We start from the raw sequence: 23785 nt of genomic DNA, 5'->3' as shown, positions 1-23785 counted from the left end.
AATCTTACTTCAATTAGCGAAGTCTTAAAGATAATTTAACAATTCAGTCATTTGGGCAGTATACCTGCTTAGTCAAAAAGAAATGGAAACCAAATTATTTTGACACAATTTTTAATCAACATAAAAATGTTTAAGGCTGGAAGTTTTATTTCACTTTAATGGACATTAAAGGTGGCCTACTAAATTGGAAAACTAAGAAAGGTCATTAATTAACATTTAATTAAAACATGCCCTTTAGAGAAACCATTCATGAAGGAATTCTTCAAAACTAAGAACTATACAAAAACTTAAAATCAAACAGTAATTATGGAGAAGAAAAACACTGCAAGCTCAGTACTTCAGAGATAATGCTACATGTATAAAGCCTCAGGCATCTACACCTAAATAAAAAAGGCAAGTCAGGCAACAACTCCAGATGAGTTTAAGTTCTAAGATACTTAGGCAGTAAGGAAGCAATCAGGTAAAAAATCAACTGCCTATGGACTCAACAATTAAAATAAAGGAAATATTAACAAAACCTAAAAACAAGCTAGACTTAGCTTGCATTTCAGAACTGAGGCCGCAAAATTATGACATAGGCAAAAGAATAAAAACAATACGAAATATGAATGCCTAATCAAAACTAATATGCAATGAAACAAACAAAATCCTGTTAATGTTCTAAGAGACAACTTAAAAATACCTGGTAGTTATAAAAAAAAAAAAAAAAGAGTACAGAACCAAATGCCTTAAAACTGATAACAGAACTTCTAAATGAGCTTTTAAAAATTTATCTATTTGGGTGTCATGCAGTTTCAGGCTGGGGAATGGCTGAATTTTTCTTTAATAAAGCAAGGAGTGGCAGAGCAATACTCCAAAGTCACCTTAAAATATTTGCAAGAACTCTTTACGGTTTTCTTTACCCTTAAATGGTTACAGAATTGTCTAAAGAAAACCAAACAAGTTATACTTAATAAGAATTAAAATCTCTAGCATAAAATGATAAAATAGATCATTAGTCCTTTGCCAGTATATGGTTACAAGAAGTTACATCGTTGACCTATGTAAACATACCTCTCTACAGTAGGTTGATTTCAATTTATACTTGTAATGGTTTACAAGTTATTAGCTAAAATTATTACAAGAAAACTAGGGTAGGTTTTAAGAACTACCCTTCAAGTGTTCCACTAAAAAGGATGGTCAAATCAATGCTATACTTTAGGTAGTAGTATTGTACGTATCGTATTAATTCTTACTTTTGTACATGTTCTATGGTCACATGAGATTTTAATACAAGGCAAAGATAACTATAGGAAATAAAGACTTCTCTACTTTTTTTTTTCAACTCTTCTATAAATCTAAAATTATCTCAAGATAAGAGGTTAAAAAAAATAAAAGCTCAACTCTTAGGACCTTATTATCTTTATAAACTAGCAAAGGTACTGAACAAGAAAAAATAGTATTTTCTATTTCCCATGTTGAGTTTAGCTGTCAGCTTAGTTACCAAGTGTATAATAAACTTAGTTTTGACTGCTTTGCTGTAGTAATATTTCTAGAGAAACACTAAACTTAACAAACATTTTTAATTTTCTTGACAGATAAAGTAACACATTTACTTGATAAAAACTCTGTCCCTTTATGTACGAGTCTAAGATAAAAATATTTAGATTTTTATTTGGGCAACAATCAGAGGTTCACAGGAATGAGAGAGGAAATAGAATGGTCACTAATGTAACCACGAATGTAAGTAAATATATAAGCTGCATCTCTCTCACATACACACACACACACACACACACACAGTCAGTGCTTTGTAACTAACTCTCAGGTGAATAATCCACTTGCTTTAAATTAACAGTTCAACTGCATGTAACATATTAAGATACTGTTTAGGGGAAAAAAAGTCGCAAGAAGAAAACATTAAAAAAAGGTATATTAATCATCACCTCAAATCTAATCAAATCATCAACCTCTCGCCTAAACAATAAACAAGATTTTATGTCTTCCAATGAACTCAGGTCCTTAAATTATGTAAGATAACTTTCAAAAATTTAAATACAACCCCAAGTACTAGAAACTCAGATACTGTATTTTGGCTCAATTGTACTGAAATTTTTACATGGTATTTCATTACAATACCATGTGTCTTACACGGTATTTCATTACAATACCATGTGTCATGAAAGCCCAGTTGCCAGATTTGTTATGTCTTTATTTGTAACAGAGCTAAATCATTAAATAATTACATAACTACCTTTAGTAGTTATCTGCTAAGGCTGGTGGGACATACTAACTCTTTATTAACCTATACTTCTAAAACTGTACTTATGCAAATTTTCTTTGTAAGAATAAAAGAAAAACACTCAAGGGGCTTGAGAAATAATCATTTTAATCTACATTAGCATAATTCATACCCAAATTTCTTAAGTTATGCCAAAGTTTTGGCCTTCAAAACATTTCTTAATTTTAGTATTTTTGGTGAGCTCTGCATTGCCTCAAAAAGTAAACTATCTTTAATGGGTTCAATTAGTATAAACAATCTACATCTGTGATACCTTATCTAATGAAGTACAATATAGAATCAACACTGTAGCACCTAGAACTGTTAAGCTGTTCATGAAAGCCTAAAAAAAAAAAAAAACTCCAAAAGAATTCAGCTATTTTATTTAACATGTAATAGATATTTCTCATAAAGCAAAGCTTAAATATTTAGTTTCTGATACCCTAATGTATTTCCATAAGCCTTTAAATCTATGATTTTATACATACAGTTTTCCATCAGGGAGGCCAGATGTGTGTGTGTGTATATATATAATTTTACATGTAACTAAGATTTTTAGAGGGTGTAGGCTAGAAATCAGGTACAATTTAGTCATAACACCATACAAAGACCTTATAAAATAACCAGGAAAGAGATGTTTAACATTATTGCTTAGTCTTAATAAAACAGCAAATTTTAACCAAATTGATACCTCCCTACTCTCATTTATGTTTTCTATGCATTTAAATCATAGTGCTTGGCAAGTAATATAGGTACTGATATAACGTTTTAATTTAATTAGTTGTAAACTAATTCCAATGTTATTCAATGCATATATTCCCCTTTAACTAGCTACTACACTACCTCAGAATTATTCCTCCTAGAAAAAGTAACCTTCCCGAGGATAAAACAATGCAGAGCTTCATCTCCTCCTTAAAGATTTTCAAGTATTATAGGAACACAAACTTATAAAAAAAACTAAAAATCCGACATTCCATCTTGCTTTACTAATTATGGGATAATAGAAAAGATACGTGAACAAAACAAATGTTCTTTTACATTTCTCTGCTAAACATAGTATTATTCCAAGAAATATGAGCTACTTTCTAGCTTTTCAAGTATAGGACATAACTACAGTTCTGTCAAGTGAGGAGAAATGAATACTCAAACTTAGGTAACTCAAAAAGACGACGGGAGGCACGAAAAGATAAACTGACTTTGGCTTTTAAGAACCTACCGTTGACCCTGAACTGCCAGATTCAACAACAGCAACAACGACAATGACCACGACAGCGACAACAAGAGAGGACAGCAGCAAGCCACCATTTTACCCCATAGTAAGAATTCTGAAATAGGCAATAACTTTCTTTCCCTGTCAACTCATTCTGTTGTATCTTCTTTTTGTTTTTCCTGCTTTTTGGTAGCAGGCAGTTCAAGGCTTGCCCATTGCATAGGTTCAGCTTTTCTCATGGTGATCTCAATCTTTGTCGCGGTCATAGTTACATAACTTCGTGTTACATCAATCACCTGCAATGCATCAGAGAATGACGGTAAGCCTCGATGTCGTTTTCTAAGTCTTAGGGGAAAATGTTGGTCTTGTCTGTGCTAATAATCACAACTCGGAGCTTCTAAGGCCATTTTTATACCCAGATTTAAAGTTTTTAGTAAGAATTAATGGTAAGCTATATACCTATTTTGCATCACTGGTTTCTAAATTATGGGTTTTTTTACTGTACAAATTGGGTATTTTAAAGTCTTAGAAAAAATTCTGGATTGATACTTACACCCCATAATTTCACATTTTGATGAAATTCTTTCTCTCCTTCAAATACAATGTGCACATTTAACTGAAAAATATACAGAAAGTTAACTCATCAAATCCAAATCAAAGGAATAGGATTTAAAACAATGATTATAAAAACAAGATACTGATATAAATCATTTAAGCTATTTTAACGAACTTCCAATATTGTATATTTTTTTTTGAGGAAACCATTAACAGAAAAGAAAAATTAAGTCTCATACTGAGAACTAGCTATTATCTGATAAATCTTTAAGCTATTATAGTATCTCCAGAATGCTTCAGAAATAATTCTATTATGCAGAAATTTTCATTTAAAATAGTTTCTGACAGTAATTTCAAACTATTTTTTCGAATGGAAAAGATTAAAGAATCTTAAAATTGACCCACAGTATTTTATATTAATATAGAGAATAATGCATGAAGACAATTTTTTCTCAAAGATATTTAATGTACTTACCAATGTACTATTTGCTTCTACTTGGCTAAGTTCTGGAAGTGAATTTTTAGCATATACAGAAATGGTGACTTCACCCCCAGTCTGATGCCAGTCATGTCTACATGGAACAACTTTTTTCCCCTATAAAAGAAGAAAAACCTTATAAATTTACAAAGTGCCACATAACCTCTAAAAAAAGAGGAATCTGAGCCAAATAATTAAAAAAAAAATTACCATGTGCAGCTGAGCCCTTAATGTTTTTAAGGGCAAACAACTTCTAAAATTCCCACCAAAAGGTTTAAGCAATAACATATATCACAATACAGATAATCTTTATAGTCTTACGGTTGGAGAACATGCTTATTCTTCCATTTAATTTTTTTTTTCTTTTAGGGCCATAGCATTACTATACATTGAAAAAGACAACTTAAGAACTCCTATTAAATTTTATCCTACTTTAACATTTCTGAAATCCACTAAGCACAGTCATACAAATGTTCTATGAAGACTAAAATAAGACATTTGCTTAGTGAAATAACCCAGATAACATCTTAACCTCATGCATAGAAATCTTCCACCTATCTTCTGTGAGAATTTGACTACAAATTCAAATTTCCAATTCTACAAATTGGAACTAACTACTTATAGCTATCTGCTGTTTGTTATAGTTCGTTTTCCTCTAATGATAAAATGAAGAAAAAAGTGGTAATTGGTGGGTGTTATGTTTTGGTTATTATTATAGAAATAACTATTACCTACCAGTGGAACATTGCTTTATCAAGGACTATTTAAAAAAGAGACAAATTGTGATTTGTTTTGTAAATTTATGAGAGCAACTTAGTTACATAATGCAGGAAACTGTGAGACGCTACCACTGAAAAAGCAGTATTTACATTTTGGTATACTTATGCTAACTGAATTCAAATTACTTCTATCACTTACATTTTTTGTCCTGAACTACTATAGCTCAGACACTTAATACTTGACAAGTATATGCATTAAAACATAACAAGAACATTATCTCATCAAGGTTATACTCTGAAAACTTCTGCATGTAATAGAAAACAACATTTTATTTTGTTAAGCTAAAACTTTCAAAATTTTGGTCCTTGGAGAAAATACAGGGAGACTTTACTAAGTCTTTTTGCTAGTAAAACATTCCTGCAAGTTTTGTGGCAGACGAATTATTGTTACTTGAAGAATATAATACCAAAGCATGTTACTAAAAATCAGAAACTATAGAATACTCAAATGTAGAATGAATGAATCCCTAAAGCAATCTGGAAACTTACCATTACTTTATAAGTTAAAAGACACATATAGTGAAAAGGTTCATTGTTAGCGGGGTTGTTACTGCCAACATAGCACATAAAACTAATTTAGTATATTTAATCTATTATAAAATACATTACAATAGCGAAGATGCTACTTACTGAGCAATAAATTGCTTGCCTTCTTACAATTTAATGGGATTCTGGACACTTATTTCCTTAGTCTATATCTTTTTAAAAAGCTATCCAGGGAAGTAGGAACTAAAGCTTTTTTTGTTGTTTTGATAAACTACCCCATAGCAAGCAGAGGCATTCAAGACAATTGGACCAAGTTTGCCATCCTTCTCTTTGGCCGCTAGGTGGAGAGATTGCATCGTAAATGGCTGAGTGAAGTTTTCAGTGGCCAGAAGAGCATCCAAAGTCCAAGTGATTAATAACATCAAAGGAGTAGAAAAATGATTTTAAAAAAACAAAAAGTGGGAAGAGTCTATGCAGTTACAAAATCATGCTTCAATCTTGGCAGAGGCTTTAGTATTTCACAAAAACCTGCAGATCTGCATCATCATACACAATGGCTACTTGGATCAAAGGGCAGCACTCTGGGAGCTTGACTCAAATTAATTTTAATTTTTAGGCACATCAAACCTTTGTTGTATGAGAGAGAGAAAAACATTTTTTTTTAATTTCTGAAGACACAATAATCTTAAATCTTTAAAAAATGACAGATACATATATCCCAATATGTTCTTATGAAAATACTACTTACAGCATCCTTTTTAGTCCACATGTGTTTCCCTGTTGTACAACCCTCTTGGGCTAAGAATGTATTGAAATCAGAAGTTTTTCTTCTGCAACAGCTCCAGTATTTCATCCTTTAAATTATCATAGAAAAACTTCAGAAATAAAATCTTACGACCACTTAAGTCCAGAAGTACAGTGACAATGTGATTTTAAAAGGTAAGTTAAGTGTGTGCAACTTAAGTATCCTACAAAGTGTTTAAGTTACTAACAGTTAAAACTTCCAGAAGCCTAATCATTTTAAAACCAGAACAGCATTTACTGTAGCAGTTCTGGAGCTCCTGAGTGAAGATGCGCAAAACCGTCACAAAATTCCAAATCTGTTTTTAACTAACGGCTCACATTCCAGTTTCCTCATAAAGCTTGAAAAAGTGATATGACCAAAGATTTTAACAGAGTTGAAGACTTCAACATGGTACTGCACTTCTATAAACTACAGCATAGTACGGAAGAGGGGCCAGATCTCAGCTGAGGGCTGTGGAAAGTGTGGATTTTTTTGGATGACCCAATACTGGTGTCTTAGTGCCCCAGGGTCAGTAATTCTGAATGTCCAGCAATGCACAGAACAGTCCTTCAAACTAAAAACTACCCAGCCCAAATAGAGTATCCCACTGAAAAATAAGGGAATAAGGAAAAACATGAGGTTTGAATCACAATGGCCACTTCACTGTAATAACTGGTTCAGTTTTCTCATATGTAAAAAGACAAAACCCACATTCTAGGTTATTCTAAAGATTATATGACAATGTAAGTAAAATACCTAAAATGCTGCATGGCAAATAATGTTTATAGGTATATTAACTTTTCTAACCTCTACCATGAAGTTTTAATTAGTCATGTATAAGTTACCCTTCATGAAAAATAGGTACTCCAGAATGATATACACAGACTTCTTCTAGACTCTGTGGACCCTGATATGTCTAAAAGAGAAAAAAGAGGGAAAAATTAGCTTCACATCTTAATATCAGATTTCATAAACATCTGTAGAACTGGTGACGTCTAAAACTATGAAAATGCTCAAAAAATAACAATTACCTAGAACGTTCATAAATTCACCCCAGGCCATTCCAATAAGGAATGAAAAATGATTCCTTTTTAGATATGCTTAAGTTTTAGTTCCCTGTGAAAAAGGCAAATAGCAAAGTGGACAATGGGATATATTAAGATGCTTTCAGACTTTCAGGTATGCGATCACAATTCAAGCATGTTCAGGTATTTAAATTTACAGAACAATATTGAAACCAAGGGATTAGTACTCTCAACGGAAATACAGTTACAGCATGATTTATGTGTACAGGAAACTCTGTGTGGGCATTACGAATTAATAAGCAATTCTGGAAGTTCTACAGTGTTGTTGATGTCTTATCCCTAGGAAGGGTAAAATGAGCTGCAGACCTAGAAATATATCCAGGGTTTGTCTGGAAGATCCGGGCCCCATTGCTGCTGTAGGTGAAGGCTCTACAGATGAATTCACAAAAAGTTATGTTAATAAAACACAGATGCAGCCAGCAGTATATTTTTTACTTTGGTATTTATAGCAACCACCTACAAGTACAGAAAATAAAATTCTGTATATTTACTTTTGGTAAATCCAAAGTACTGCCTGTGTTCATCTCCTAAAGAGATTCCATAAGCAAATAAAAATCAAGTTATGTTAGATTCTGAACTTATCACTATTGCCCCCTCAACTCCTACTCTCCTTCCCACCTTATTTGATGGCACCATATGCATTCAGTCTCCCAAAGCAAAACTGCAGTTTCCTCTCTCTCCATCCATGTTTTCTATCATGAAACCCTGTCTGTTTAGCTTGAAAATATCTATCAGTTTAATTTGCTAACCTTCCTTATGATCACTAGCAGTTGCTAGACAATGAGACGATAGTAACAGATTCTAATTCTTTTCTCTGCCTTCCATGTCTGTACTCTACTCTCTAATTAAAACACGTATCACTCTCTTGTAATAGTCCTTTAATTATATCTACCTCACACCTTACAGTTATCAGCTTCAGGTGGTTTGTACATTTTAACGTGCCTCTACACATGAGAAAATATTCACAGTCTTCAAGTAGGCAAACTTCTTAAAAAGAATACGAAGAGCACTAGTCAAACAAAATGGACAAATCGGGTTCCATTAAAATTAAACAGTCTCTGTTTTTTAATGAAAATGTAGAGTGTCTCTCTCTGGTTAAAAAATAAAAACAATTTCTAAAATCGGTAAGAAAAAGCCAACTGATAGAAAAATATGTAAAAGATTTTGGACATTTCACAAAAGAGAATATCCAAGTGACCAATAAACATACAGAAATGTACTCAATCTCATCATCAGAAACGTGCAAATTAAAATCACGATGGAACACTACACACTAACCAGAATGGCTAATATACAGAAGAGTAATAGTACAAAGTGTTACGAAGGTGTAGAACAAATGGAATCAGCCTCATATACTGCCAGCAGGTGTGTAAATACAACCACCTTGGAAAACTATGAGGAAGTATCTGTTAAAGCCGGACATACACACGCTATGACCTGGCAATTCCATTTCCAGTCATATACCTAACAGAAATGTATCCCGGTGTCCCGAAAGTCAGGCACAAGAATGTTCACAGTAGCATTAAACAAAAAAACTTAAAGGACAACAGAAAGGGTAAGTCGACTGGAAACATTCACACAGTGGCACATTTTAAAGCAATGAAAATGAACTATGGCTACGTGCAACAAAGATAACTCTAACACACATTTCATTAAGCCAAGGAAGACAGACGCCAGAATACCTGGTCTACGATTCTCTATTCACATTAAGCTCAAAAATAGGCAAAAGTACTCTATAATGATAGAAAAACGTGGTTACTTTTGGGAGAAAATAATAAATGGGAGAAGGTATAAGGAAGGCTCTGCTTTGCGAAAATCCCTTGAGCTATAAATTTACTTACATCTATATACTTTTAAATGGTATATTTCAATGAAAAAGATCAAATAGCCTCTCTAACCTAACTTTTAAGCACCGTAAAAGCCTTTAAAGACCTGGCCCCTACTTCTCTCTTTTAATCTCCACACCAATAAATTTTATACATTATTAACTGTTTTGTTTGCTGTATACTCCTATCACCTCTGCTTGAGATATCCTTTCCCTTTTTGTCCATTTACGGAACTGACATTCATGTTTCAAAATCCATCTGAGATCGTTCTCTCTGGTCTTCTTGCACTACCCTCCACCCCAGTACTCAGCCGCTCTCTTCCATCTACTGCTTCTACCTTACATGCATGGAAATACATTTCCATTTCCATCCCTAAATAAGAAAGATGATCTCAAACTTAACATGAGGGAAAATTACAAACCTGCTCCCCAAATCCTGTTTTCTCCTTCTTGGTTAATGGTGTCACCAGTCACCTAGCTGCTGGAGCCCCAAGTCCCCTCCACTTAAAGTTCATTAGCAAGTCCTGCTAATATTCCAAATAGTATTCGTTCTGCATGATTTGTCATGAGCCAGGCAGGCACCGTTCTAAGCATTTAAGATACAGCAAAGAACAAAAAAAATTCTGTCCTTGTAAACCTTACATGAGAGGAGGAAGGAAAGGGAAAGTTAGATCATAAGCAAAATACATATCAAAAGAAATAGCGTGTTATAAGGTGATTAATGTCCTGGAGAAAAAAAGGACAGTTGAGAGTGGAGATGTTGAAAGGCATGCAATTTCACATAGAGGGGTAGGAAAAATCCTCACTGAGATGTCTGAGTATATCCCACATTTAACCACTTCTAAAAAATAAGCTCAATCCCACTGCCTGGTCTTGCACATTGCATCATAGCTGGTTTTCCTTCCTCCAATTCCCAGTACCCCATTATATCTGCCAGGTTATCAGCCAAAGAGATCTTTTTAAAACCCCTCCTTAAAATAGAGAATGTCTTCCCATTTACTGGGGGGGAGCCCAAACCCCTCATTGTGCCCTGTAAGGACTGCCATAATCTTGCCTATTTCATTTATCCCTACTTTTCGTATTTCACACCCCTGACCAAGCCCCACTGCCCTTTCTCATAATTTCTTGAAAAGCCAAGCTTTAAAGGCTCTACACATGTCCTGTGTAGAGCCTTTAAAGGCTCCCATATAAACTTGAAGGTTTACATAACTCACCTGCTACATTATTTAGATTTCTGATTTAGTGTCACTTCCCAAAGGACTTTCCTGACAGCCTTATTTAATAGCTTTACTCTCCTTGTTTACGATATTTTCTTCTTATCTACGCGAATTCATAATATTTAATTACCTATGTGTTATCCTTCTCCCTAAATTAGACTATCAGTTCCACAACAGCAGAAATTTTTGCTTACTTGATACTGTATTTCCAGCCCCCCAAACAATGTCTGGCACACAGTAAGTGCTTAGTAAATGCTGACTGAATTAGAATTACTTCTTCCATGATTCTGTCAGGTATGATGTTCGTCAGAGACAGAGTCTCTTATCCATGTTCACAGCCCTAGTCCATAGCACACTGACCAATACATAACAGGCACCCAAATGTTTGCTGAACTGAATCAGTAAATTGCACCCTCTTCTTCAAAAATTACAATTTTACTTCCATGACACAACACAAATTTTACAATATGTACCTTTGAACACCCTCCATTTTTACATGAGGTCCCAATCTTAATTTCATCACTGTCCTCTTCTAAAACAAAGAAAAGAAAATCAGAAACATTAAAATAAATACTTTAGTCAGTCATGCTTAAATAACCTTTTTCATTAAGTATTTGGAAAAATACTAAATCTAAAAACCACTGACATTTTAAAATAATTTTAAGTTATTAAGTTTTCCACATGACCTTTCAGGTAATATATTTAAAAAGCTGATAAGAAATCAATTATTGTGATTAGGTTTTGCCCATGTCCCCAAATGATGTATGACACATTTATATTCTATACTGCAATACAATATCCAACATCTTAACCCTATAAGAGAAATAATGAAAGGGGTACTACTTTCCTCCATGGTATCGAGTGTAGGTCAGAATACATTGAACATATTTTATATCACAAACAATGAAACATTTACAATTATCAAATAAATTTACCAGTTAAAAAATAATGAATCATAGAATAAAAAATCTTTAAGTTTCTCATTTTAATAAAGACATTATGAAATAAACCACGAATTCATTTTTGGTATTACTAGTATTTAGAAAACAAAAATAAATTCTTTACTATAACGTACTACCTCTTCATATTTATAGTCACTGAACTATACTGCTGTCTCTTTTAGATAACTGGGTAATTGTACAGGAAAAAAAAAATACAAAATAAAATCTTACCTTTCTTATTTTCTTCATTCCCCGAGGACAGTTTAAGTTTATCAAGTGCTTGTTTTAGGGAGGCAGATATTTTTAATTCCAAGTTTGTCATTGGTTCATCTGGGCTGGAGAATTTTTTAAATTTTATTACCATTATTGATGTACCAAAATATATATTTTTACTAAAAATAAATATACTAAGAATCTATTTCTAAAAAGCCAAATGCTTTGTGAATCAAGTTTTTCCTATTTAATGGTATTTTACAAATAACTGCTATATGTACCTATACTTTCAAGTTTTAACAGAAAAATTATGATACTAAGATATTAAGACTCGGCCACTTGGGTGGCTCTGTCGGTTAAGAGTCCACGACTCTAGATTTTGGATCAGGTCACGATCTTGGGGTTGTGATATCGGACCCTGAGTCAGACTCCACGCTGGGATGTGGAGCCTGTTTGGGATTTTCTCTCTCTCCCTCTGCCCCTCCTCCATAAATAAATACATAAATAAATCAATAAAACATTAAGTCTCAAATAATCATGCTATTGACAACATGGTAAATTATTCATCAGTAGGTCTAATGGGAAGGATGAAAAGAATAGGAATCCACGTTCGCCAAGAAGGAACCATAGAGTACTTTTATATTCCACACCTAAGCAAAACGCTGAGCATACAATTAGCAGGCAACAATTACATTCTAAATTATTCCATATTCCTACCAGTGGAGATAATTCACTTTGTGTGGACACTGGTTATATGCACCCATACATTCAGATAAAATTATATGACAAGGCAATTTCAGTAGGGTTAAAAATCAGTAACAACACCCCCCAACATTTCATAATGGTGTTATGTGTACAATTTATTTAAAGCCATTCGGTAAGTATTACGAATATTAATAAATGCAACAATAAAAATAGAAATACTAGGTTATTCATTCCATGTCCTTAATGAAAACTATTGTAGGAAGTATTAACACAGTACATAAAAACCTATATTCCCATTATCTCTACAATACGACCAAATGAATTTATGGAAAAATACTTAATTTCTCTCACCTCTTAAGTAAATTACTAGTCCATTAGTTAAGGTAAATATTAACTCATACTGCTAATTATAGTAGACACCACTGTAATACTTAAGAATGAGCCATGACAAAGTTGTCTTTTCCTCATAATTTTTTTTGTAACTGGCAAATCAGCCAGCAAGGCATTTGATAAAGTCTCTCATGATTATGAATAAAAATCAGTTTAAGTAGTCTGGCTAAATGAACAAATGTCAGAAAGTCTCTCAGGCTTCTTATGTTGGTCCAGTATTACTCAATATGCTATAAATTTATTTAAGATCAATTAAAAAAGTCATGAAAACCATTAAGTCCATTATGGGAATAAAAATATCAACCGGGGCGGGGGGGGGGGGCCTGGGTGGCTCAGATGGTTAAGCCGCTGCCTTCGGCTCAGGTCTTAACCCCAGGGTCCTGGGATCAAGCCCTGCATCGGGCTCCCAGCTCAGCGGGAAGCCAGCTTCTCCCTCTCCCTCTGTCTCTCCCCCTGCTTGTGCTCTCACTCTCTCACTCTCTCTCGAATGATTAAATAAAATCTTTAAAAAAAAAAAATTCAACTCGGGCCATATTTGAGGCCAAAAACCATCTGTTTTCTAAGTTTTATATTTTGGTTCTGAAACAATACTCAAGTGCAACATGAAGGAGGCCTGGTTTAACAGTGGCAGCCAACATGCGTGTGTGAGAATGTAAAACAGAGTTGAGTTGGCCAGAAGGTAAGTATGAAGAATCTGTGTAACTCTACTGCAAAATAAGCAAACGGTGTTTTAAAAGTACTTTAACAGATCTGCCATCTAAATCAAATAAATAAAAAAGTTTAATAGTAATAATAAAATTATCAGTTTTCAGGTATCCAAAAGTAAAAGAGGAGGAACTATGCTTGTTCTAAGTGACAAAATACGGACAAATGAAAGAAACAGAATTTGGCTCAATACAAGGAAAAAACTATACACTTAGTAACAATAAAATGGACTACTTTAAAATTTGAAAGGAAGTAAATATCCTCTGTCAGGAAAGTCCTAGAAGATATTCAAGAAAACAGCAGAGGAAAGACGAGGAAGGTGTCTAAAGTTCTTTTTCAACTCAAACGGATTCTCTGACAATTTCTTTCTAGAATTTCACTATGCCACAGTGAAAAAGACATGTCAAGTCACAAGACAGATGTGGGCTCTTCCGCTTTGGACACATTATGATGATATACTGAACAAATATGCAATGAAGTTTATTGTGTTCATGCTCTCAAGCTGAAGGGGGAATAAAAATGGAAGATATACTTAAGGGAAAATCAAATGATAAAAAGTTGGTGACCTACGTAACAGCTATAAATGGTATTACGTAAAATCATAAAATGCCAAGAACAAATGCTACTATTCACTCGTGACAAAAATATACAACTGTATAAAGTGTACCTCGGCCTCTTTATTGCTTCTACTGGTTTAGGGGCTTGAATGATGTGCTCCTGAAACTTGGGTTTCAATTCAGAAAGTTCTTTCTTCTCAGTAGTTTTGACTTCAGGTTTGACTGGCTCAGGTGGCTTCTCACTATTATGCCTGCCTTTCGTACAGCCCTGTTAGTAAAGATAAGAGTTACCCTATCATGTGTTTCACAGGCTATGATAGAAAAATTAGTTTTCTTTATTAATAAATTCTATTGTACGTTTTCTACACACAGACATATTTAAGAAACTAAAAACAGAACCCTAAATTTGCAATATTTATAAATAAGTTCTTACATCTTAATGTATTTTAAAAGAAGCCTTTGAATTACACTTCATAAATATCAGCTTACACTATATACACAGCATAAAAAATTTTTTTTACAGTAAAATTCTGGAAATCTCACATGGAATTCTACAAATTATTAACACAAAGGGTCTTGATTTGAGCCCTAGTTCTTCTACTTATTAGCTATATGACCTTGAGCAAGGGAATCTTTTTAAACTTCAGTTTCCTCAAAATGGAGGAAATGGCACTTAAGATATTTTTGGAGAGGATTAAGTAAAACAGTATTTGTGAAATCTGGCAGGTGAGTCAAACATGCACTGTCACATCCCTGAAATCATAACTTTAATGGCATGTCATTTCCTTAACAGCTTTTGTTTTCTCTCTTAAGGGCATACAGAATAAATGGTACATCGTGGTAGAACTTAGATTTGAGAAGTATCTACTGTTCCTCACTATAAAAATGCCTTACATTGCTACCTACCACTTCCTTCTAGATATACTTTAAAGACTACTCATATCAAGGACAAACCTATACTGACAGCTGGCTAATTAATATCGTGAAACTTTTATCTCTAAAACGGGAAAATTCCTTATTTTAAATGCTGTCAAGGGAGGTGAGCTCCACTTGAAAAGAAAGGTGCAAATTCACAGACTACTCAACAGATGTCCCAAATCAGACTCCTCACATCTGGGGCTTCCATTATTGGTACTTTCTCAGGAGATAATCTAGAAAAAAAATTAATACTTACTGCAATGCTTAAAAAATCAGAAAAATCAGTTGTTCTTCTCTTACAGCAAGACCAACCCTATGAAACAGAAAAAAACTGAAAATTGAATTTGCATAGAACCACAACCCACGAAGAGTCTATTTGCACTCATGTCCTTGAATCTGGCAATGACTTGCACATATATAGATTTCACAGTTGTGAAGTGTTATAAATGATTCATCTAATCAAGTGAAATGATTTTTAGTTTTTGATTTAAAAAAAAGCTAATTAACCAATGTTAAAGGTGATTTGTGTTGTGACTGATCACAAAAGGAAGCACCTTAAAATAGGGAAACAATTGCTTCTTTTTTCAAGACTAGTACTTGATTTTTAGAAGAGAAACATTTTATAATTTCTAAAAACATCATATATTTTAAAGGATCTAGGGAGTAAGTGAAGTGCTTTACTTAAAAAATCCAGTAAGTTGGAGACATTAATTGTAATAGTTCAGCTTCTGAAAAACTCACTGTAGGTGTTCCCCAATAGTAAGCATTCTATTTTCAGAACAACATAGACTGATTAGCATAGCAGCCTAAGAACCGTTAGGTCTTTGAAGGTTAAATGATCTTTTTAGTGACAAGCATAAAAATACAGAAATTGCAATGCTGTCTGTGATTTCTAAACAAAACATCAAGTGGCTTACCAAAAAATGGCTTTAAGCTGTCATCTGTAATTCCAGTGTAGTATGAAGAATAAGAAAATAAAAATGCGGCAGTTTCAAGACTTGGGATGTTCCAAATTAGACTAAAGGCTAGGATTTGCACCTATCCACCTGGGCTCACTGCTTTTCTCAATATACTATATGAAGACTTTGGTAGGGACTGTTTTCACACTACGCAAAATTATTTTAAAGAATTAGTTTAATGAAAACGTTAAACATGCTATAATTTAAATTTTCCTCTATTTTGAAATTGAATTCTCTTTTACTCTGAATTGCTACAGATGAAAACCTACTATAACCTTAAAATATAGTATTTAGTTAGCATTGATAATATAGTCATTAGAAAAGTTATTCTGTACGAGAAAAAGCTTTATTTTTTTTTAAGATCTTATGTATTTATTTGTCAGAGAGAGAGAGACAGCACAGGCGAGCAAAAGTAGGGGGAGCAGCAGACAGTGGGAGAAGCAGTAGGCTTCCTGCTGAGCAAGGAACCCGATGTGGACTCGAGCCCAGGAGCCCAGGACCCCGTTAAGCAGACGCTTAACCGACTGAGCCACCCAGGAATCCTGAAAAAGCTTTATTGTCTTCATCATATATAAAGAATTATAGCAGATAGTCTGGGGATACTGGGATACATACATGATACATACTCGTTGTTTCCAAATGCCAATCCGGGATCTAAGGCAGTCCTCAGTAAAATAAAAAACAAAAAAAAAAAACAAAAGACAGAACACTGGGGTAGCTCAGTTAAGCATCTGCCTTTGGCTCAGGTCATGATCCCAGGGTCCTGGAATCGAGTCCTGTGTCGGGCTCCCTGCTCAGGGGGGAGTCTGCTTCTCCCTCTGCCCCTCCCCCTGATCATGCTCTCTCTCAAATAAATAAAATCTTAAAAAAAAATGAAAGATAAATTTAAGTATGTGAGTCTAAGATTGTCATTTCTTAATGAGGATTGTCTCTCTTCTCTGTCTATGCCACTTATAATTTGAATATTAAAATGTTTTCTTTTGCATATGCAATGCTTATTTACCAATAATCCGGCAATAGTAGACATTACACTGATTTATCTATTTTGTCTACATATTTGCGATGTGAAATCCAATAGTCTTAAAAAATACAGGTCTTCAAGAAATGTTTATAGAGACAATAATAAACAGCAGAATTGGAAAAGAGAGAGGGACAAAAATACTTCAGAGTGAAATCCTTAAAATTAATTCAACAGGGTGATTAACAGCTGGGTAGTTTAAAAAAAAAAGAGCAATGGACTGAATGAAGCAGCAGCAAAGCTGAGATGCAGGCTATTTTTGGAGTAAGAGTTCACTTTAAAAACTGGTTTGCAGTTGCAAATGAAATGGAAATATTCTGCAGAAGCCACGGGCACAGAGATGACGTTTAAGGACAGAAACAAATGAACTAAATGAGAGAAAATAGGAAGCTAAAGACAAAGGTGAAATACGTCTATGGTTAGGAGATAGAAACACAGGAGAAGAAAAAGAAAAACATACAGTTAAGAAAAATAAACCTAGAATAAATGGCGGTCCAGGTAAGATAAAATCCCCTCACTCTTCTGCAAAAGTACATATTCCCACAGAACCAGTTTCCATCCCCCAAAAGTTTGTAAAGCAGCTAAAAAGATATAAGAAGAGTCAGCTTTCAACTTGCTTTCAAATGGTTGTTCTGTTTTCCTCACTTAGCACTAACCAGACTAACAAACTTATCTGCTTATATACCTTTATTAACACTTGGCTATCTAACAGTTAAATACCAAAAGGGTCCAACTACTCCTTGGAAGATATAGAAATTCAAAAGGCATCAACAATATTTAAACATGTAAGACTGTTTATGTTCCTAAAAACAAAGTACCGACACATAAAACCATGGCGGCCACATCACAACATTTTCTTTTGAAATACACATTATCTTTTGAGATAAATGTTACCATAGTATCATAAATTGTAAAAGATCAATAAACACACCAAGAAAAATCTGGCCATTTTTTTATTTCTCTAATTCTCCAGAAGGAAGAGGAAGTACAGGTGGAAAACAGTGGTATCTCAAACAGTTTGGCACCCTTTACTGTTTGTAACAATCGTTCCTAAAATTCAGAGCTGCTCTTATTATACAGTAGTTGCCTGACAGATTAAGAAACTAAGATGCAATACACTGCTTTCACTTTCCCTCAAGATTAAAAAGAAATGAAGACTATAGAAAATGAGAGTTGGAATGGAAATAACGTAATTTTTAAAACCAAGAAAGACCTTAAGATCACCATCTACTGTCTTTGCCTTTAATGGCGTAGTTGCTGAAAGCACCCCAAAATGGTCATTAAGAAAACAAAAAGTCAAAAGTTGAGGAAAAAAAGATGAGAAAATAAAAGTTCAGTATTACACCTCTAAATTTAACGTACAAATATAAAGAAACTGAAATATACCAAGTTCTTACCTTTAAGGCATCATGAAAGACTGGAACACCTGGGTGATATGTGCAAGCATCTGGTCAAAAAAAAGAAAAAAAAAAGGGAAAAAATATACTTTATTATGAAGAAAAAAACATTTTTTCCAGGTGTTAACATTTAATCCTTTTTCCAAATACAGGTAATACTCTGCTTTTCCTTAAAAATTCACAAATGCTTGAGTTTGATGCATGCACACAGTGCTTAATATAGTACTGCATCACAATAGTAATAAATTTCTAATTCAAGAGTATGACAGCTGTAGATAAAAATAATACAGAATAGTGTAAGTATAACAAATTATATTCTATTCCTTTAATCTCTGTAGTTAAACTTGTTTAGTATCAAAACTTCAAGCTCCACAATTTTGACCACCACCTTCCAATTCTATTTACAAAAATACTACCAAACTTAAGTGTTCTTATGTGTGTCGATCCACAGATTGTCCAAGAAAGTCTCTAAAAAGGTATTTTAGAAGGACAGGTTCAAAATTTTTAAAAACTGATCTAATATCTAATTGCTAATTTAACTTTCGTAGACAGGCGTCAATACCTAGATACAAACCTCATTAAATAGATGTTTAAGTTCTACAGTCTATTTTCAGGGTTGCCACTGATTCTTATTCTGTATTTCCCTACCACTCCCCATTACACCATCAATTTTCACTAACTCTTCTGAAAATAAGCTTAATACACTTTGCAATATGAAGTATTACATTTTAAAAGATCAGGTAATAATAAACTAGATGTCTGACTAGCTACAACCATAAGCTTAGGAAAAACAGGTCAGCTCCACATCTGTGCAATTTTCTCATAAGGCTACTTTGCCCCACCTTCTGCTGTCTGTTCAGCTTTTAATTGGCTACAACCTCTGATTCCTGGCTTTGCCTTAAAATGATTAATTACTGGTACTTACAGAAATCTTCCTATCCTATATTAATAGCCAGAATGGTTTCCTTGGTAACCAGGTGTTACACAGATACTATGCTAGGCTAGTGGAGCAAGAAAGTGTCATGTATTCTCATGGTACAGTAAGTAAACTATGAATTAAGGCAAGTAATGGAATTAAGGGCTGAAAAAGGAGATTCAAAGTAGAAATGAATATGCAGAGGGATATGAAGTTGAGAATAGGATCAAAAACAGAATATAGTATTTTCAAATATCAAACTTACATACAGTCAGAAGCATAAAATGCACAAGGCATAACCCACTAAGAGTCATAATCATCATAACGGTCAGTCTGGGCAGCATGGCGACAGGAGTGAGTCAGGTCTTAACCCTACAACTAGTAGGAACAAAATTTGAAAATCTGCTTTCGAATGTAAATAACAGGTAGATGGTTATTTTCCTCTCTAGCCTTTATCAGGTTTACAGTTTTGCTGAAAGCTATGTTTTATGGGTAAGAAACTATAACGTTGTAGCAGTTAAGAGCCAAGAGTTTTTCACACTGGGTCTGACCCTGGCTCAAATTCTGGCTCTGCCTCTTAGTAGCTGATTCGGTTTCCTTCTAAATACGTATTAAATAAAAAACTGTGCAGTGATGCTTTTTCCAGAATAACTCTTTAATATGTGAAAGATACCAACTGTGTCTTCTTTAACATTAATTTACCTTGTGTTTCAAACTAAAAACTGGTATCAGCTTAGAAGGAAGGCTTTTTATTTTTGTCCATCCAGAGGTCAAACCTCTCCCACTCCAAAAATCTTTCTCCTAACCAAGTCCACAGTTTACTATTAGCTCTTATCTTCTACTTCCTATCTCCATTTTCTTAACTTCCCATTGAAACAACTTCCTTGGAGTTAAGTCTCTAACCCCCATTTTGCTAAAGCAACTAAACTTTCCACAACCTTACTGGAGCTCCCTGCTGAATTTAGTACTGATCACACATCCTTGAATGTCTACTCCTCTCACTTTCCCACTCTCCCCTCTCCCATCTCTTTCCTAGGCATCATACCATCTCCATCTCCCTCCCTCCCTCCCTCCCTCTCTCTCTCACACACACACACACACCCGCTCCTGACTTCCAAAAAATGGCTGTATCTCCCTCATAATTTCAGGCTGGTATAGAACATTCTATAAACAGACATATTTACTTTGGGACGTTATTATCCTAGGCAACAAAGCCTCAGTCTTTCCCTTTATTTAATATTAGTAGAATACAGCAGACACTAAGGCAATTTACTTTTTACACAGGTTACCAAAAGCAAAGGCTTTAAAACCTCTTATTCTTCAATTCTGTCATCCACTGAAATGTCACAATTTTCTCTTTGAGTAACTTCATTTTAAATTGTCACCAATTCACCTGTGCACGGAGTAGACAACTCAGAGGTAGAAAAGATTTTAAAAGGCACAGATTTTAATTTCCTTCACAATGCAGGAACCATGCTGCTGCCATGTTGAACCCTGCCGCTCTATAAAATACGTCTAATAATCCCTACTTCATAGGGGTGTTGTTCAGATTAAATGAGATGATGTAATAAATGACAGACCGACGTCTGGCGTATAGAATACATACAGTAATTGCTAGCTGAATTTGACAAAGTGGTGTCACTGCCCACAATATTCAAGAAACCAACTCACTCTATCCCATTTACCATTCAAAATTCAAATTCAAATTGGTTGTTCACCTAGTCTAGTCACTAACTTTCACTTTACATCCTTAACTGTGCACGTAGGAACAATGACTTTATTCTGGAGATGGCACGTTATTAAAATGGGAGGATCATAGCAAAACTACGCAACAAATAAGGCTACTCAGACAGACAAGGGTAACAAATGTACCGTCCACCCCGCCAGACACAGCAAAACTTAGGGTAAAGATACAGATTAATTTTCCCAACCCGCGACACTTAAAAAAAAAAAAAAGGTAACTTTATAACAGTTGGGTGGACTTAACAAGCGGAAAACAAGACTTTCAGAAAAATAAACTTCTATGCTCATACAACGAGCCGAACTTAAATGCTCACATAACTCGCCCGCTGCCCAACCCTCCCATCCGTCTGTCTCTGTCTGTCTCTCACTCACATACACACGCACGCCAGCCGCTAAGAGCGCCCTGTAGCACCTGATTAACTTTTGCTCCCCCAAAGAGACGGGGCGGAGGGGGAGCAGGGAAGGGAGAAAGATGTTCTAAATTCCAGACGAATCGGCTTGTGAGCGGACGACCGGGCAACACGTGGGACCGGAGAGCGGGTCCGTGGGGCTGCGCGGCAGCGGGGAGACGGTCGGATGCCCCTGCCGGGCGCTCGGGCGGGCGGGCTGCGAGGGCGGCCCGGAGGGACCCTGACGGGGGCAGCGCGGCGACGGCTCGCGGGCGGACCCCGGGACGCCCTTGGGCCCAAGGGCGTCCCCCGACTGAGGGGGAGACGGGAGGAAGAGGGCTGGCGGCGCGTTTCTCTTACCGTCGGAGTTGGTCTCGGGATCGAAGCGCTGCCCGCAGCCCCGGTTATAGCACAGCAGGGCCATGTTCTTTCCCCACCGTTAAAGGTCGGGTCCAAACCCCGGGAAGAGCAAGAGGGTACGCGTACAACCCCACTGTCGCAACCACCGGTCTGACGGCTGGGGCGGCTGCCGGCTTCCGGAAACGGCCGGTTCCGCTTCAGGAACCTTCGCGAATTTTCCGGTCGCGCAGGCGCAGAGCAGATGGGAAGAGGCGGAGGGAGCGGCGGGAGGTCTGGCGGCTGCGGGGCAGCTGTGAGTCGGGCTCCGGAGGCTGGCAGCGGGGCTTGGAGGTGGCGCCGGATATTTGAAGACGAGAAACCCTAAAAACAGAAAGCGATGGCATCCAAAGGACTGACGTGCTCTTTGCAGATTTCGTCACTGGGAAGCTCGTGCAGCCAAGCGGCCGCCCTGACGGCTGGGCCCCAGCACCGCAGCCTCCTTCTTGCTTTTGAAAGTAGTATAATCACGGCATTGTCTTTAAGTTCGCCGCTCAGCTGCTCAGGAGGAGGTGCAGAACCGCACAGGATTTGCGAATCTTCTGCCTAGAACGGTGTCGCTCAGTTAAGAAGAGAGGACCGGGACGAAATCTCCCTGGGTGACTGGGTCTCCGCTGTCCTGATCTCTGGAGCGCTGGAGAAATGTAGGCATCGGGAGCAGTTGTGATAACTGAATGATTGAGGCCAAATCACGTTGAAAATACGAAGCACTTAAAATCAGGGTATCTATAGTATTGATCAAATACAGCGCTGGAAATGGTCACTGTTGCTCTAAGACCCTGGGGTAAATTGGTGCTGTTTCATGTTAACCTCCATTTGATCGGTTTGCCAATACTTAATTCTTCAGTCCTGGAAGCGCTAGTAAGATTTCATCAAGTGCATTATAAAAAGCGTGGTAATACACTAACGAGCACACATTAAGGATACCAGCTGCAACTTGTATATTTCCCAAACTTGGGACATTTGAAGTGAAAGCAAACACTTCTGGATAGCAAGTATACTGACAGTTTTTAAATAGTAATATCAGTAGTTCTTAAATAGAAGTAAAAAGCTTTACAATGTTTCTAGTGATACCAAGTCTGTCAATGAGAGATGGGCTCAAAATCTTCCCACCCCAATAAAAAAGACTTGTCGTTTTTCCATATTCCCTTCCTCTTTATATACTTAGAAGTATTACATTTTTACGTAGTAATCTCAACATGGATATATGCACTATATTATTTTTCGTTTAACCTGAGTATTTTTGTTTCATAATCATTATAAACGAAGTAATGCTCTGTTGAGTAAATTAGCACTATGACCATTCTTCCTTTAATCTCATCAACTTTACCATACATAAGCTTCAATCCTCAACTTATTGTACGTTGTTTTTCTTATTTTAGATTTACCTTCTGGATAAGTGTTGGTAAGTGGCGTACTGGAGTAAAGGGCATAAGCCTTTTCAAATAAATTTAATCAAGATAAATACTGCCAATTGCTTCCAATAGGTGGTACAAATTTTCAGTTTCACCAGCCATTGATTGGAGGAGCAGACCATGGAAATTAATCTTACACAATTAGAAATGGTTTGATGAGGACGTTTAGAAAGTTTAGATTGTGGTCATACTCATGGTCTGAGTGTCCTACTATCACTGCAACATTACAAGGATTATTAGTAAACCCTTTCAAATGCTTTTAATGTTTGTCATTTTTTTCCAGCTACAGCATTTTATAATCAATAAATACTTTGGTAGATAATTCGAAAATGCAGAAATATATTAAGAACAAAACCAATAATTCTACCACCCAGCAATAAGTACTGAATCACTAAAATAACTCTGGTAAATTTATTTCCAGCCCCCCCCCCTCCACGCAGGCAT

At 35.6% G+C, this 23785-nt stretch overlaps 1 protein-coding gene across 1 annotated transcript; it reads right to left on the bottom strand.

Moving 5' to 3' along the window:
- Positions 1–2626: 2626 nt before the first annotated feature.
- Positions 2627–22089, bottom strand: CHORDC1 (cysteine and histidine rich domain containing 1). The gene is made up of 11 exons (XM_040631006.1): positions 21891–22089; positions 18483–18532; positions 15365–15421; positions 14301–14458; positions 11852–11955; positions 11153–11211; positions 7398–7468; positions 6517–6622; positions 4501–4620; positions 4024–4086; positions 2627–3766 (listed from the first exon to the last, which is right to left on the bottom strand). Exons 1-11 carry the CDS (start codon positions 21952–21954, stop codon positions 3620–3622), a joined length of 999 nt encoding a protein of 332 aa, XP_040486940.1. The 5' UTR covers positions 21955–22089; the 3' UTR covers positions 2627–3619.
- Between the last annotated feature and the right edge of the window lie 1696 nt (positions 22090–23785).

This window comes from Ursus maritimus, unplaced genomic scaffold, assembly GCF_017311325.1.
Source record: "Ursus maritimus isolate PB19 unplaced genomic scaffold, ASM1731132v1 scaffold_16, whole genome shotgun sequence".
Classification (NCBI taxonomy): domain Eukaryota; kingdom Metazoa; phylum Chordata; class Mammalia; order Carnivora; family Ursidae; genus Ursus; species Ursus maritimus.
The sequence above is the reverse complement of the archived record's forward strand: the minus strand, read 5'-3'. Positions and strand labels throughout refer to the sequence as shown.